We start from the raw sequence: 17,195 nt of genomic DNA, 5'->3' as shown, positions 1-17,195 counted from the left end.
ATGTGCCGGTAGACTCAAATGTCAGCTCCATCAAACATGAATGCCGTTGATTCTATAAAAAACTAAGCATTTCACATGTCAAACAATTTAGCAATGAGTGTGTGGTCTGTAAATGAGAACATGTAGGCCTATACGAGGTGTTTGTGAAGTGCTAAATGAACAAATGTGCATGCCAGTCTTTTTCTGTGTGCGTGTATTCCTACATGGGTGCACGCACGCACACATCCATAATGACTTTCTGATCATTACAAAGCAATTCCTTCAGACAAAATCCCTTAAACAGCCTCGGTTTTTTCGGGCTTCATGCTATCCCCCTCCTGTCTCCTCTCTCCTCTCTCCTCAACAGCCACCAACCGCTGCTGCTGCCAGAAATAACACAGGAGCGCCACTCGAACCCGCGCCTCACCACAGCACAGCTTGGCTGCAAGAGAAGGATCAAAACACACACAAAAAAGGAAACACATCATATTGTGGAAGGACGGAAAAAGAGCATTCATACAGCTCCATGCTTCGAGATATCTACTCATGATTTTGGCAACCAAAGAACCACACATACTAATGCGCCAGGTCAAGGAAAAGGAAAGTGTGTTTGTGTATGTCAATGTGTGCATACATTTCAGATGTACTGTAGCTGCTAAGATGGTATTCATTTCTGATGTCATTCAGTCAGTGATTCAACCACAAGCTCAGCAACAAAAAACACTAAATGATCACGTTATAGGTCAATAAATCCGGACCCTCAACTGACCAATGAAGACCCGGAGAACAAGAAGTATGAATAATGAGTAGGGGTACATTCTGGTCACAGTTAAATCATGGCTTTTTTATTGTAGTTTTGAGAGTTCAATTGGGAGACAACTTTACTCATTGTCATGGCCAGTTCACTTTGTGTTGCACTTGGCAAAATGTGCTTATCCACACTGACAGGGCGATGCCAGTGGATGAAGCCATCGGGGGGCCAAGCTCTATTTCAACGGTGGCCAGCAAAGGTTTACGAGCAAACCATCATGGGATCAATTGTCGAGCCACAGAAATAAAGGAAGCGATGGAAAGGTGGAAAATGTACTGAAATATGTTATGGAAGTGCGGCTGAGACGGAGGTTCTGAACTTGTGGCTCCAAATTATTTTAAGGGTCTGCACGAGTATTCACCAAGGCAAAGGGATCCAAACTAAGCAAAGACACTCCACCAAAATTAGAAATGTTGGTCCCTTAATCTTTTTCTATTTACACTATAAATAAATGCAACATTCCTACCAATCCACACACACAAAGGGTAAAGGTTGGTCATGCCATGTAGGCTATATTAGGCTGTTGTCTTTTCAACAGATTTTTACTTGTATATTATTTCATTGTGTTCTATATTTTACAAAGTGTTGCACCACTTTGACCTGTAGCTGATTGTTGATTGGATCCGGAGCTTTCTATTTGATTTATTTGCCCTTTTAATTGCCTGGTTTTATTTAATTGCATAATCTTAATATTGATGTATTTTACCCCATGTAAAACCGTGTACCTTTATTATAAAAGTGCTGTATACATTAAGTAAATAGAAAGATGATAATCTTTGTAAGTTTTTTGAGTAGACACAGAACACTTTGTCTGGGTCCAAACCCTCGTTTTAAGCTGTAGCATGATCAGTCTATCAAACGAGTGTAACTTCCCGTTCTTCCTCGTTGGCCCTTGGCGGATATGACAGGTTTCAGGCAACTCAAGGCCCCAGAGGGCCAACAAAGGCCCGTCAACGAGGCTGGTCAGATGGGTAGTTCAGTGACTGACTGTCGCCCTCTTCTGGTTCCTTTCGGTCACAACTAAAGATTGCACTGAGATGCCCAGAATGCAATGAAAGTTGCAACAAATGCTCATTCATTGCGGTAGCCTACAACTGAGAGAACCGTCCAGTTCAACTCGCTATTCACGCAGAAACCATTATACATTATAATCATGACTTATTCACCCACAGAAGAAAGCGATGCAGGAACAACTAACATTTACAAAGGTACAGTTGGAACTTGCACTTCCTGGTACTTTTTCATCCAATGCAGTTGTCTTACAGCTGCAGTTTGCAGATTTCAGCTAGCTTTGCGGCTAGCTAGCGGCAATAAAACCAACCTTAGTTACATTCATTAAGTAGCTTTGTTTTGTTTTTAATTAAACAGTTCTTGCACTGACGTTAATGATGTATGAAACCGTATGATTTTCCAAAATATGTTTCCTTATGGTAAGTTACTGCCTTTACGTTAATTAAATTAATTTTAAGCGAGGTACGTGCATTAAAACGTTACTTAGTTCTACTTTATGCTCAATTTAAAATTAACGACTTCTATGTTTGACGAAATGTTTTTGATTTATTTTTACACCTGCAAACTAAATCCTCCAGTCTGTTTCTATTCACCTGTTTCTGTAATGAAAAGCTGGATATTAGCACCTTTAGCCCTTGAGCCTCGCACACCGTCCATGACAAACTCGTTACTACAACCGTGCATGGATGCAACTGTAGCCCCCGATGTCGGTGTGTCCCGGTGTTTAAAACGTGCCAACCTAAAGCGCCCACGGACCAATGAGAATTCGAGTTTCGCGGAACTCCGCCATACGTCATATCTGTGCTCCAACAGGACCCCGCTGCATTGTATCGGGGCGGAGGGGTCGTCTGCTCTTCACATGTTGCCTCGTTATCTGTTCGGGAAAGTACCTTCTAATGAAAGCAAGTGGGGTGGGGATCAATCATCCGATACCGATCGGCTCTGTCTGCGTGAAATAGGGAATGAACGACGAGACAGCATCGGACAGCTGGAAGAGAAACTCCGGGTGCTCCAGGTGTGAAGCCTCACAGAAGCTAAGCTAGCATAGCACGTTGGCTAGCGGAGGGGACTGTCTGATGAGAGTCTGCCACAACACAGCTACTGGTTTTAATTTGGCTAACACACCGACACTTCGTTCATGTCAATCTAGACATGGTCATTAATTAAATCACTGTTGATATCTGTGCACTACTGTTTAGACCCAGAGACCATGCTATTAGTGCATACAGCCCAAGAATAAACTTGATGTACAACACTGTAAATAGAGTACACAGTCCCCTAGAGAACGAGCTTGTAAGTAATAAACTGTCCAGATTATAGTTTATTTGGTTAAGCTAGCTAAAGCTCTGTTATTTAGCCCACCCATTGATAAAAGTGATCGAAACATCTGTCAATATAACACAACACAATTCAGCACCACAAACTCCAAAATGTAGATACATTTAAATCAACACCTCCCTAAAACAGGTTCAACAAAAACACTGTAACCTTCGTTAAGGTAATATCTACTGCAGGACTGGCCTTTTTTGGTAATAGTATTGTTTCCCCACATTTTCTTCTATTTTTAAGCTTTTTGTATGAATGAAATAATTAGTGTGACTTCTCCTAAAATCTGTACTCATTTATTTTACCTAAGATTTTGGAGTTGAGCTGCTGAGATTGCCACAATATGAAGGAGGTAAAGGACATTTTTAGTTTATGGTTACTTTCACAATTAGTCTTATAGATTTGAATAAGCTGGACATTGTTTCTGGGTAGACTGCACCGTGAATGCATTTTGAAAAGGGATTGTCTTGTGTTGGGCTGGTGTATTAGATATCTCAAAACCTTTTTGTAATTTTGGTGAAGGGATTTTTAGTTGGGCTAGCTCCAGTTCGGCGCACTAATGAAAGTATTTAATAGAGGGACTGTGAAAAAACGATAAAAAGGAGAGCACATTACTGAATTCAACAATCATGCTATAAAATGTGTCTTGAAAGGTATGAAGCTCTTTGTAAATGAATCAACAGTCCCTCTAATGCTGGTTGTTTTTTGTATCTAGTATTGAGCAAATGCTGGCTGTGAATCCCGGAAAGACGCCCATCAGTCTGCTGCAGGAGTATGGAACGCGGCTAGGTAAGACCCCAGTGTATGACCTGCTGAAGGCCGAGGGACAGGCCCACCAGCCCAATTTCACGTTCCGCGTCTCCGTCGGAGAGATCAGCTGCACCGGCCAAGGGCCCAGCAAGAAGGCAGCCAAGCACAAAGCAGCCGAGGCTGCTCTGAAGATGCTCAAGGGAGGTCTCGGAGGTCCCGTCGCAGTTGGTGTTGGAGTAGACAAGTTTATTGGGGTTGACGTGTCCACTGATGGGGACAGGTCAGTTTTTATTTAGGTTTGTTTTCTTCATGTCTCTAAAGCTAAAATGATACACAGACAGCGACTTTGGGGAAAACTTGTGGTAACATCAGCCGATATAACATGTCAGTATTCAATGAATACATGTGAGATAGAGGCCTGTGGGGTTTCATTACTTCCTCTACTGAGTTTGCTCTATTTCATCTTCTGTACAGCTCCCAGTCAGAGATGAAGACCTCAGGCAGTTCTCAGCAGTCTGAATGTAACCCAGTAGGGGCTTTGCAGGTGAATATACAAGATACCTCGTGTAATTTACCGTTTTATTTTGTTGTTTGATTTCAACTAATGGATGCTGTTATTGTCATTACTTACTGTTGTTAAAAAGAAATCTGCCTGGTTTATAGTTGTGTGCCTTTTTATAAGTTTTTCCACGTTTTCGTCTGTGTACTGCTCTGCCAGGAATTGGTGGTGCAGAAAGGATGGCGTTTGCCAGAGTACACAGTCACCCAGGAGTCTGGTCCAGCACACCGCAAGGAGTTCACCATGACCTGCAGAGTGGAGAGATTTGTGGAAATCGGTAAAATGCATAATGTTTCATTCTTCGAGATTGTTTTGTGTGTATTTTCAACGTTTCGTCACTGATCAAAAAAGCTGTCTCTTATAGGGGTGCTGAGAACCTGCTGACCTTCAACACATGAATTACAAGAGCATTGACTAAAATGGAAAATTTAAGAGCAAGACATCGATTAGACGCGCTAAAATAGAGCAGGTTTTAGGTCACTCTGCAGTTGCTTAGCTTATCGTTGTCTTACTGAATGAATATCGGTCTCATCAACAATCCGTGATCATAACTTTCGCAACATTACTCAACATTTCTCAACCTGCTCTTCTCCAGGAAGCGGAACCTCCAAGAAGCTAGCCAAGAGAAACGCAGCAGCTAAGATGTTATCGCGTATACACGATGTCCCAGTCGACCTGAGGACCACCAACGACGCTGACGTGGAAGAAGACACGTTCAACATGGTGAGAAACAAACGGAAATCAACTCACTCTGTGCCCCAGTTGATGAATCCTGCATGTTACGTTACTCGGCACAAAACAGTAAAGGATGCGCAGCACTGAATAACATGCAGATATTGTTTATTCATCGCATAGTGCTCAATAATGTCTGCCAATGTCCGTCAAATGTTATGCAGGATACCATAAGCTATGCACCTGACGGCCCATCACCCCCTTTTCTTACTCATAAATCTGAATAGTGTTTACTAACTGCTATGAACGTCACCTTCACTGCACACACAGCACATGGGGAGCAAAGCTGAGACGGGCAAAAGTAAAGGCTTCAGCTGCACCTGGGACTCACTGCGTAACTCTGCTGGAGAGAAGATCCTCCAGCTCCGCAGCCACCCTCTGGGCATGCCCACTGACTCCAACTTCTGCTCTTTGCTGAGTGACCTGTCTACGGAGCAGCGCTTTGACGTCAGTTACCTGGATCTGGGTGAGTTCACATCCACAAACGGCAGCTCTGGAATAAATTACAATTGCATTCCCTTCTGCCGAGCATCACAGTGTGACTACAGTGGAGTTTAAAGCGGATAAGTTAAAAGGAACGCGGACGTCACTGGTTCCGCGTCTGCAGGCATGAAGAGATGCGTTTTAGTTAGGAGCATGGAAATAGAATGAGTTGGTTGAGCTGACACTGTGCCTATGATAAACCATTCATGTGCATATTTTTCACACTATCTGCACAAAGGTAAGACTTCATTATGGGTGCACATTGATGGCAAGATACCACAAAACAAATGCTGTGTGGTCACTATTACTGTCGTCCGATATAGAGGAAGTAGCCCGCAGCTGCATGTTGTCACAGTATTAATATTATTGATGTTTGTTTGTTATTTGTGCTGGGTTTTGTTCAGGAGCCAGCAGTCAGGGCATTTTATATTACCTTACTTATGTTCATATCATTTATCAAATAAACATGGATCAATACATTATAATTGTACTGAGGAGTACTACCAAATATTCACTAGTTTTTCTGAGTTTACAGCATTAAAACGTGTTATGGGTAACTGTCATTAAATTACCTTATCTTCTACAGAGACTATAATGTTTTAATTTATGTGAAAATAGCCAGTAGTTGCAGTCTACTACTTAACACATTTTCAAACACTAAAAGAATAACGCTGCAAATGAATTATAGCTGATATCTGGGTTACATTATTATTATATTATAAATTATAAACTGACACTTTTATGGTAAGTAAGAGTATGAATGAAGAGTCTTAACTGTTAAATCCCAAATCAAATTTGTTTTGGAAATTATAGCTGTCGGACTATCCTTGACGAAAGAGACTCTTAGATCGAGACATTTTATTGATTCATTTATTTAATTGACAGATCCGTAGAATGAGTTTCCCCACAAAGAATCACAAAAAAAGCACTTTTTAAAATCATGCGTTTACAAATGTTTCAAATCTTGCTGAACAAATTCGATGTTAAAAACGACTCTTGTTTGTGTCTGTTTCAGAGGAGCGCAGTCTGAGTGGCCTGTGCCAGTGTCTAGTGGAGCTGTCCACGCAGCCGATCACAGTGTGCCATGGCTTTGCTCCGAGCATAGATGCCGCTCGAGCCAACGCAGCCCACAATGCACTGCAGTACCTCAAAATCATGGCTGGGGGGAAGTGATGTCCTCTTCCTGCTCACAGACTCTCTTTTGCCAGGATAAACTTCCTCTTCGGACGATGGAGGCACTTTTTGGATTAAGTTCAAATAACACTAATTACCTCAAATGTGGAAATAGAGACTTTTTCTGTCCCTAAATTGACCCCCGGAGCCACATGGATTTATTATTGTTGCCAATGAAGATTTGGTTGCCCCCTCTCCTTGACATTTTGCATATTTGTCACAAATTACTTTAAAATGCATTTTCAGTACTTTCAATCATCTATACGCAGCACTGTATTTTCCTAAAAATCTCACGTCTTTGTCTGAAATCATAAATGGTGCTCTTGCAGTGAGTTTCCAAATAACTGCAGACAAATTGTCACGCAACAAAAGGTCAAAGGAGTTTGTAGAATTCGGGCTATGGAATCGACGAGTATTGGTGCTTCGTTTAATCCAAGATCAATGAAGGATGAACGGAAGAAAGAAATTCCAGCCATGTGCCGAAACGTGGAGGGAAAAGGACTCTGCTGAAGAGATCAGAGGATCATTATTTTAAAGACTGCCCTGTTTTCAGATGAGCTCATTTGAGAAAATGTGTCTTTTGTTGTATATTAATCTGGACCCTAAAAACAGTTTGTCCCACATTTTCTTTGTCTAAAATTAGGACCTCTTAAGGTTTAAGATTTTTGAAATAAAAATTTTCTAAACATGTAACTCTTTGGCACTCCCAATGTAGAAATAGTCAGAAGGATCAAGAGACTCGGATGACTGAAAATGATTGATTGATGAATTGTGAATGAATGAATGAATTGTGTGCAATGTTGCCCCTTTGTAAACTTCCTTGTTGGTTGGGTTCATGTTGATGGCTTTCAGAGCAGCAACAGATAAAGTAGTCATACTGTGTGTCTCTGTAATTGTGAGGATCACATTACAATTCAATTAATAATCCCAGCAACTCGGGAATTTGCAAAAAATAAATTATTAAGCACAGTTTTGAAATTACTCTTCTTTCAAAAACTCTTCTTTTTGACAGATTTTGTTGAAAGAGTAACTCTATTTCAGTGTAAGACAAAGATCAGTCAAAGTACTGTGAATCGTCTGCCGAGTTAATTACTTTTGACTTTCAATATCACAGACCAAACACAGGACATACATATTGTGTGGAGTCTTGATGTTTTCTTCTGTCCATTATGCCTGGTATTGTTTCATTTATAATCTAAACCCTTCTGTCAATGTGACTATGATTCCTGCAATGATGTTTGAAAATTGATGATGGTGAATTTCCAGATTATTTTCTCCAACTACTTGCTGCGTCTTGGTGTAAGGATTCGTTACCGCCCACCTTGCACTCAGCTGGAATATGTATTGAAAATAGTGGACAGTTTGCACTACTTGAAAAGATAATGTCCTTTGCACAATGCAGGCTGACCGACTTTCTGTACATCTCCCACCAGTGACTTTGGTGTTACCTCATTCTCTGACAAGTCAGATCTGCATCTTGTTTTTCTGATCATTCAAAAAAGGAAGTTTTGCTGTTTTTTTTACGAGTTTTAGTTGCTGACAACATTGACATCAATATATTTGAGATAGACTTCTTTGTTGTGGTAGTAGAAACAGTTTTTACAGAAACAATTAACTAAAATGTGAGCTCCATTGAATTTGTTTCCAAGAAAACATTTTTGTAAATTTTACTGCCAACATTGCCATTTAAATAAAGTATGGTCCACACAGTATTTCATCAAGACAGTTTTACTATATTATTACTTATTTACAATGTTCTATATTCTACATGAGCACTGGGGGGGGGGGGGGGGGGGTTAACTACTTTTTAACGTTATTTACATGGTGTTCAATCATCTGCTTAGTGTGTTCAGCGAGAGGCTGACTTCTTCGTCTGCGTAGCCGCTGCTGTCTGACTGCATGCTGTCGCCCCGGACCACCTCACCTACACAAGGACACAAACAGTCAGGCAACAACTCCATGCACTGTATACCACTGCACACATGCGGAACAGACACATGTCCGTAGTGACAAATACACATGCTCACACATACATACTATGACGTGTAAACAGGTGCTCACACGTACATACTATGACGTGTAAACAGGTGCTCACACGTACATACTATGACGTGTAAACAGGTGCTCACACGTACATACTATGACGTGTAAACAGGTGCTCACACGTACATACTATGACGTGTAAACAGGTGCTCACACGTACATACTATGACGTGTAAACAGGTGCTCACACGTACATACTATGACGTGTAAACAGGTGCTCACACGTACATACTATGACGTGTAAACAGGTGCTCACACGTACATACTATGACGTGTAAACAGGTGCTCACACGTACATACTATGACGTGTAAACAGGTGCTCACACGTACATACTATAACGTGTAAACAGGTGCTCACACGTACATACTATGACGTGTAAACAGGTGCTCACACGTACATACTATGACGTGTAAACAGGTGCTCACACGTACATACTATGACGTGTAAACAGGTGCTCACACGTACATACTATGACGTGTAAACAGGTGCTCACACGTACATACTATAACGTGTAAACAGGTGCTCACACGTACATACTATGACGTGTAAACAGGTGCTCACACGTACATACTATAACGTGTAAACAGGTGCTCACACGTACATACTATAACGTGTAAACAGGTGCTCACACGTACATACTATGACGTGTAAACAGGTGCTCACACGTACATACTATGACGTGTAAACAGGTGCTCACACGTACATACTATGACGTGTAAACAGGTGCTCACGCGTACATACTATAACGTGTAAACAGGTGCTCACACGTACTGTACATCCTTTTCTATACATTTGTCGAAACTATTGAGGTCTACACACATCAGTCAAATTCATCTTTTGTTTATTCTGTATTTTGTCACTGTTCTGGAAAATGAATCACTCAAAATATGAGTGTGGGGAGGTGGTGAGAGTCTCAAACCATAACTGTATAAAAGTGGGATTTAATAGGCACTGGATCATTTCCGTGATATTATGATAAGTGTATTATGAAAAAGATATATTACAATTTTAAAATATCCCGGTTATGGTCAATACCTATATATATCACAACACCCCTAGTTGTGAATGGGGTCAGCAACCGCCAATAATCATTGTTTTTGTGTTTAGCTTTGTTGTCCTTGTTTTACCTTGATGTCAATTTCTATGTACGCACATTGAGAGCAACAAAAAAACAGTCAAATTCCATGTATGTTTACACTTACAGCTGATTATAATTCTGATCTGATTCTAAAAAGTATGACGAGTCATGTACCTGTAAAATAGGAAGTGCAACAAAGCAGCAGTTGTAACTACCATCCATGACCTGTGTTCAAATAAAAAACGTCATTCACACAAATAAAATATAAACGTACCTTTGACTTGAAGTTCTTTGGATGACTGGGAGGTTGTTGTTCTTGTAGTCTCTAATTGTCCAAAATCGTCCTCTCCTGCACTGTGCACCTGTAGAGATAACAGGTATGAATGTGTTATATATCATTTGTCTACCATTAAAAATACCACAGAAAATGATACACCATAAGGCCTGAAATTTTTGTAAGTATTGTTCCATAATTTACATCACAATGTATGCTTTTAAACATTTAAACCCATTTTCTGATAGAATACCAGTGATTCATTTCTAATCTTAAATACGAACAGTTCAACATATCAATACTGTTTTTCTTTTCAAGCATGCTTTGCCTGCACAAAAAAATCTAAATAATTCTGATTTTGCAATTTTTGCATCTAACCTAGGGAAGTTCAGGGAGAAGAAAGAAACTGTCTGAAACAAAGCGGTTTAATCAAAATGTTGTGGAGCACACTGTGGGGAGAGTGCTTTGCCACTGTCGACACAACACAAGGCAACTCAGTTTATTAATTGCACCATTACCCATAACACCACACCAAAGAGCAGTGTATGATGAGCCAGAACCAAACACCACCCACTGAGGGAAGAGCATATTTTGCTAGAATAACTAGGATGATACTGAACAATATATCAAATGTCCTGTTTTTTGGCAAATACTTTCTAAGCTTACTTTCTAAGCTTGTAATTAGTATCATGATGTTTGTGGACTTTAACCTCGACTGATGGGTGAGTATTTCTTTAAATTGCCAAGTTGAGCCAACCAGAAAATGTTTGTCCTATTTTCTGCTAAATCAACCTAATCATGGCTTGTCTGATTAATTATGCCCAAAGGGAACTACAGCGGTAAAATACTTCTTTGTCTGGAGAAATGTTTTTTAATATTGCATTTTACACTGTAAAACGAACGAAATAATATCACTACTTTACCTCCTCCAGCTCAAAGGAGTTAACCTGTTGCAGGTTTTTGGAGTCGTGCCCGAGGCCCTGGTGCGTCTGTGGATTCAGGTACCGGCTTTTCCCCCCGTTAAATGACTCCTCACAGGCCTGGGCAGGTGGGACAGTAGAGACGTCGTCCCCCTCCCAGCCAGTCACAGTGATGCAGCACTGGGCGTAGCTAGAGGCCAGGACAGGGAGTGACCTGGATGCACTGAGCTGTCCGGCATCAGGCTCAGAGAAAGCGGTTTGTACATTAGGTTTATGCGATCCAGGACATGATCTCTCTATGCTCCCGGTCTCAGAGGAGATAGGAGGTGAGGTGTTTGTTTTTGCACTGTGTGTGTGTTGACAGCAGGAAAGCGCCTGGTGTACACTCTCCACTATCTGCGGGCAGATTAGATCATACGTAACCTTGGTAAATGGCTTCAGATCAGTAGTCCTTGTGTCACTTTGAGTTGAAACAAACTGATGATCTGTTTCTATCACAGTTTCTCCTGACAATGATGACGCTAGAGACGTTCCTTCGCCGTGGGTCCTGCTGTCAAGGTCTCCTGGATTGATGCCATTTTCATTGGCATCAACATTATCTGTTTGTTTACTGCCCTTCATCTCCTTATGACGGATTGTATTTCCATTTTGAAGAATGTCTGTGTCCACCTCGGTCAGCTGTGTTTGCTCCTCTTTCCCACTGTCACAGCATTTATCACCATCCGTGACCAGCCTCACATCCACGGCTGATTTATTCCTATTATTTACCCCCAAATCCAGTTTCTTGGTGGCCCCAGTCTTGACTTTCTCCATGACTATTTCCACAACATCAGGGAGGCTGGCCCTCTTTTTGGGTGAGGGCTGCGGGGAGGTGGAGTCTGATCCCCGGGAAGAACCTGTGTAGAGACACATCTTGGAGACAGTGTCCTTCAGCCTCTCCACAGGAGAACGTGGCTCGCTGCGGACGGCGCTCCTGAAGCGTTCGATCCTCTCCACAGGAGACGAGGAGAAGGTAAACTCTGGCGTGGCCAGTTTCTGTAGAGGGGTGCGGGACACGTGAGAGTAGAGGGAGTAGAAAGCGTTGGCCATTGCTGTCAGCACTTGCACTTGTCTGAAACGACCTGTGGAAAGAATGAAATGTAAATTAGATCAAGTAATATAGATCTCATAACCAACATCCAAGAGTCATTTCTTCTCATCACCCACCACACAGTAATGTCCAATTCAAAACACTAAATATCTCCATAGTCTTACTAGCAAGAGAGAGGCTGGGGTCTTCTTCTCGAATCCGCCGTAGCTGTGAGTCAAGGAAGAGGCGGAAGTTGATGCCCTGGGACAGAGAAGGGAAGGTGAAGAAGCGCGGAGGGATGCGAACAGTGACCTGCGGCTCATCACAGCCGAATCCCAGCTCGTACAGCGTCTCCTCAGCATCCTCCGCACACAACTGCAGGATCTCCGATATGCTAGTGTGCATGTGGGGGAAAAAAAGAAAAGATATGGTATTTTTATTCCTGTTAAAAGTTTTTTGTATAGACAATTGAGGCAAATTTGTCATTTGTTTTATAAATACAACTCAACATGTGTAATGCCTATTAAGACAATTGCAAAGTGGTTTACAAAAAATGTAAAACAATGAATATGAAAACAATAAATAATAAAGAAAAAATAGAATTAATATATAAATATGTATTATTCAGGTATAAACAAGCCAGAAAAAAAGATAAAAGGAGGAAACTGAAACCTGTAAGTTGTCAAGCAGGTCATTCAAGAGCAAAGAACCTCGTTAGCAGTCTGACAGAATCATAAAGATTTGAAAGGTTTTCGAAGCTTCACCTTGATGTACTTGTGCAGGTGGAGGAGGAGAGGCAGCTGGAGGCCATGCTGTGGCCCAAGTTCAGCAACGGCGGACATAGTCCCTGACGAGGGGTACTGTGAACAAGACAGGTGAGAAGTTGAAGAAACACACAGTAATCTCAAGTCCCTCTTAAGTATCTTAATAATAATGCAAAACCTATAGTTTGGTTGGAATAGTTCATTTCCTTAAGTGAAAAATAAAAAGTTGATTTTGTTGTTTTGTTGTTTCTTCTGTTGTTTTTCTTTGAGCTGAGGTGAAAGAAGTTGTCCACTGACCTGGTGAGTCTGCTGGGACCTTGTTTGGAGGAAGGATGCTGTGCGACGCTTCATGAGAAGAAGAAAAAACGGAACAGTCCATTATTTCGTATTGATTTAGTATATTCAGAAAGTCAGCTCTTCGAATAGTCTTTAATTTCACTAAGACAGCCGCAGTAAGAAGGGGTGTGACATTATGACATTAAAAGATCAGTGTAGAGACTCAGCTGTTAGTGTGGATGAGTGGGGGAGTTCATAAATTGATCATGCATTTTGGACCGGAAGTGTAGCTCATGTGCCTCTTAGTCTGACTAAAACGTGACAAACATCTAAGACAGTTCATCTCTCTCCTAAATTAGTTCTGTTCTTTTGTGTGAAAGGGGAAATTGAGTTAAAAACACAGTCAATGATTAAAGCAACATGGATTCATATTAACCAACAAACACTAATTCAATAACAGGACATTCCTTGTTTCTTGTTGTTTCACTCTTACTGCAACATGAGAGTGCAGTTGCTACTCACCCAGCTTCAGATGTACTCTCTCCAACGTCTAACAAAGAAGCTGAAACAAGAAATCATTCCCGAATAAAAAAAACAAGTTGCTTTTTTTACAAATGTAAATACTGTATGTGTATGTATAAGTGTGGTTACATTTCATATTAAAAAATAGAAATCTTTTATGAATTGTTACATTTGGAGATGGGAACGTTCCACCCTACACTTTCCCTTCTCAAAAAGCATCCTCCTTGGCAAAGGTACAGTAATAATGCTTAACACTGGACTGATATGCACAGATGGGTCGGTCTCTGTCACCACTATTACAAACAGAACAAATGAAAGCTTGAGCAGATGATGCACATTATGATTCACACCTCATTTTCCTATATGACATTTCCTGCTTTGTTACCTTCCTTTACGTGTGTGTGTGTGTGTGTGTGTGTGTGTGTGTGTGTGTGTGTGTACTTACCATCAGCACCAAGACTGAGCTCATCGACAAAGCTGCTGGGTTTCAGCACAGACTCTGAAGAAAAGACACACAGTCAATGATTTAAGTAATTTCATACATGGTTCAATATTATCTTAATTTGCTGAAATTATTAACGACGAACGGACAAATTCCTGTTTTGAAATCTTGCTTGTACGTGTCATTGGTTGGAAAGTACGTGTTTACTTGAGTACCGGTAGTTTAAATGTGAGGTACTTGTATTTCCATTTTATGATACTTTATTCTACTCCACAACAATTCAGAGGAAATGTTGTACTTTTTACTCCACTATAGTTATATAACAGTTTAATTTACAGATTAAGATTTAATTTACAATAAGTTTATCGAATATGATGCACTGTTCTCAATAGTATACAAAAAAATTGGCTCCATCTTGACCAGCTACCACAGTAAAATGCTACTCCAATGTCATGAAGAGCAACAGCATAACAATGATATTGTATTTTTACTTTTGCTACAGTAAGTACACTGCTGATAATACTTACATACTTAAGTGACATTTTTTATGCAGGACTTTTACTTTGCTGTAATGGAGTATTTTTAAATTTCACTAACGGCTACTTCCTCCACCACTGCTGGTGTGTATGAACATCTTCAATTGTACACATTTAAGTTGATTTGCATTTACCACATGCAACAATAAATATGTCAGATGCCTCACAGATTTGGTAAATGGTACATTTTGTTTCAGTTGGTATACTCACCAAAACTCAGCTGACTGTTCTTCTCTGGCCTGTAAGATATATGACAATATTGAATGCATGACTACATGTACACAGTGTTATTTGCATGCTTCTTCTGACAAATAACTAAGTCATTGCATTTGGATATGCCTCATCTGTACGATAGCAGAGCTACAAAGCAAGCTTGTGAGATCGACTCCAGCTCTCAACGGGCTGCTAATGTTTGTCAACTTCCTCTTGTGGAAATGTTCACTTGTTGAGCAGCACGAAGGTCCACACCTCCAAACCGATCTGATCATTTTCATGTTGAGTTCTCAGAATGCATAAACCATCACGCCACTCTTTAGATGTTGACACACAGTACTTAGCACATCACTGACTACCAGTCTCCTTCTCAGTGACTGAAATACTGTCTTTAAACTGTCAACATTGCTGTAAAATGTTGTCTGCATCCTCTCATGGCCTAGAAAGACATCTGATGTGTCATTTAACACCGGCAGATCTGAAAACAACACTATGGCGACTTCACCACGTCATCTTCATGGAACACCTGACCTCAGAGAGTTTCCACTTGTCTACTTTACTTTATTGTTTGTTTAACCAGTTTCCAACAAGTGACACCTCGTCCTTCAGAGCCCGCGCTCAAAAAAGCATCATCGTACAAAAAAGAACACAAGTAGTAAGGCGAGTTGACTCACCCACAACCCTGGAGCCAGTTCTCAATCTTTCCTGTGAAGCATCCTGTGGAAATTGCACATGTACAACACTTAGCTTTGTGAGTAATCTTCATTAAACAAACAACTCTTTAAGTTTTTTACTGTTTCACATTTGCCTTTTTTTCAGAAAAACATGCATAATGTAAATACTAACTTTGAAATGTTTCTGTAATGAAGAACTGGAACCTGTGATCGCATTGAAATAATATGGTATCTATTTCTAAAAGAAGAAGTAATCCATGTTTTATATATGTACCACTTTTCAGTTGGGCCATTTGACGTCACACTGGGCATCAAATCACCGACTACTTCCCCTAAAATCTATGCTTGATCACCATGGGCATCTTTCAGCTCAATTCACCTGTGGTTACATAAACTGTGGACACATGGGCAGATCCCTCACGCTCTCCTCAGTTTGGACCTACCGTCAGAAAAGACATCGTCGTCAGCTATAGAGGCAGAGGGGAGGTTGCACAGCGGCCCGTCGGGGTCCAGCTCCTCCAGAGTGGGCCACTGTCGGCTGCTGTTGATCCAGGCTCGCCGCCTCACTGTGGACGACGGGCTCTCCATCGCCTCAGTTCACAGACAGCCGGGGAGCACGGTGGGGTCGAAGCTACCGAGGAACAAGGACAGGACAGTATAGTTTAGTTGTTTCCGCTGAGGTTTGGTTTAAAATGCTGAAAACTGTCTGTAATATTCACTTTTTGTTCTGGAATCCTTTATCAGTCGAGTTGAACTTCTCAACAGAATGCTCTCTCATAAAATGTATTATTTTAGTTGGACAAGCCTCTGATGCAGCAGACTATATGGTGTGACACTACAACTAATTCATATTTATTATTTCACACGGATTAGCTACCACCACTTTAGTTGAAGAATTACTCCATTACTGCTTTTAAATGAATATTTTCCATCAAAACACATTACTAAACAATTAATCAGGTTCAGCTTTAGGGCCAGGTTTCAGTTAAAATAGGTCAAATTGAAGATTACCAACATAAATAAACATATATGGACGACTGTGGCTAAGTGGAGACCAGGGCCGTCCTTCAATCAGAGGATCGGCGGTTCGATCCCCAGCTCCGGCTCTGAATGTCGATGTGTCCTTGAGCAAGACACTTCACCCCAAAAACGATGTGCCTATGGTGTAGATATGATGGAATCTTAATTGTAAGTCGCTTTGGATAAAAGCGTCTGGTAAATGACTGTAATGTACAGTGTGTGGGTGCATGAAATGTGTTCAAATACAGGATATAAAAGAAGATGTATACTCAGAAGCTATAGAACATGATTCGAGGTGACTTACAGTAAAAGAGGGCAACCATATACACACATTGACAGATAGATCCATCCAAATCCATTTATACCACAATTTGCATAAATATTACATAATTTAACCAGCCAGTTAGTTTTGAATAAATATAATTATGATGGGTAGATCAAAACTAGAATGAACTACAATTATCATTCTATAGATAATTCAAACATGTATCTGTATACAGATACATGTTTGAAAATAGGGACGTTTCACACTTTGTGGT

At 40.7% G+C, this 17,195-nt stretch overlaps 2 protein-coding genes across 4 annotated transcripts; one reads left to right on the top strand and one right to left on the bottom strand.

The window, feature by feature from the left end:
- The first annotated feature begins 1,878 nt into the window (after positions 1-1,878).
- tarbp2 (TAR (HIV) RNA binding protein 2) lies at positions 1,879-8,527 on the top strand. 3 transcript variants are annotated; one of them, XM_079266283.1, is made up of 8 exons: positions 2,682-2,816; positions 3,438-3,479; positions 3,843-4,157; positions 4,352-4,421; positions 4,596-4,713; positions 5,032-5,159; positions 5,439-5,634; positions 6,667-8,527. In XM_079266283.1, exons 3-8 carry the CDS (start codon positions 3,853-3,855, stop codon positions 6,822-6,824), a joined length of 975 nt encoding a protein of 324 aa, XP_079122409.1. In that variant the 5' UTR covers positions 2,682-2,816; positions 3,438-3,479; positions 3,843-3,852; the 3' UTR covers positions 6,825-8,527. The 3 variants fall into 3 exon arrangements, with proteins under 3 accessions (XP_079122410.1, XP_079122408.1, XP_079122409.1); XM_079266284.1 differs by lacking the exons at positions 2,682-2,816; positions 3,438-3,479 and adding an exon at positions 1,879-1,998; XM_079266282.1 differs by lacking the exon at positions 3,438-3,479 and having other exon boundaries at positions 2,662-2,816.
- Positions 8,528-8,615: 88 nt separating this feature from the next.
- tespa1 (thymocyte expressed, positive selection associated 1) lies at positions 8,616-16,224 on the bottom strand (the record flags this gene model as incomplete). Its single annotated transcript, XM_079266131.1, has 11 exons — positions 8,616-8,748; positions 10,221-10,308; positions 11,144-12,261; positions 12,395-12,603; positions 12,974-13,069; positions 13,271-13,318; positions 13,772-13,811; positions 14,217-14,270; positions 14,960-14,988; positions 15,637-15,679; positions 16,080-16,224. The coding sequence occupies 11 exons, from the start codon at positions 16,222-16,224 to the stop codon at positions 8,657-8,659; spliced, it is 1,962 nt and encodes a 653-aa protein (XP_079122257.1). The 3' UTR covers positions 8,616-8,656.
- Positions 16,225-17,195: the final 971 nt, after the last annotated feature.

Source organism: Melanostigma gelatinosum, assembly GCF_949748355.1.
Source record: "Melanostigma gelatinosum genome assembly, chromosome: 3".
NCBI classification, from domain to species: domain Eukaryota; kingdom Metazoa; phylum Chordata; class Actinopteri; order Perciformes; family Zoarcidae; genus Melanostigma; species Melanostigma gelatinosum.
Note: the sequence above shows the minus strand (reverse complement) of the source record. Positions and strands in the feature narration are given on the sequence as shown.

What these genes read in the sequence shown, in the direction of transcription:
- tarbp2 (XM_079266282.1), top strand. Translation starts at nt 2,764, where the DNA reads ATGAACGACGAGACAGCATCGGACAGCTGGAAGAGAAACTCCGGGTGC. An exon ending in ACCCAGTAGGGGCTTTGCAG is followed by an intron (nt 4,422 to 4,595) that starts GTGAATATACAA and finishes CTGCTCTGCCAG; the next exon opens with GAATTGGTGGTGCAGAAAGG. An exon ending in GGAGAGATTTGTGGAAATCG is followed by an intron (nt 4,714 to 5,031) that starts GTAAAATGCATA and finishes GCTCTTCTCCAG; the next exon opens with GAAGCGGAACCTCCAAGAAG.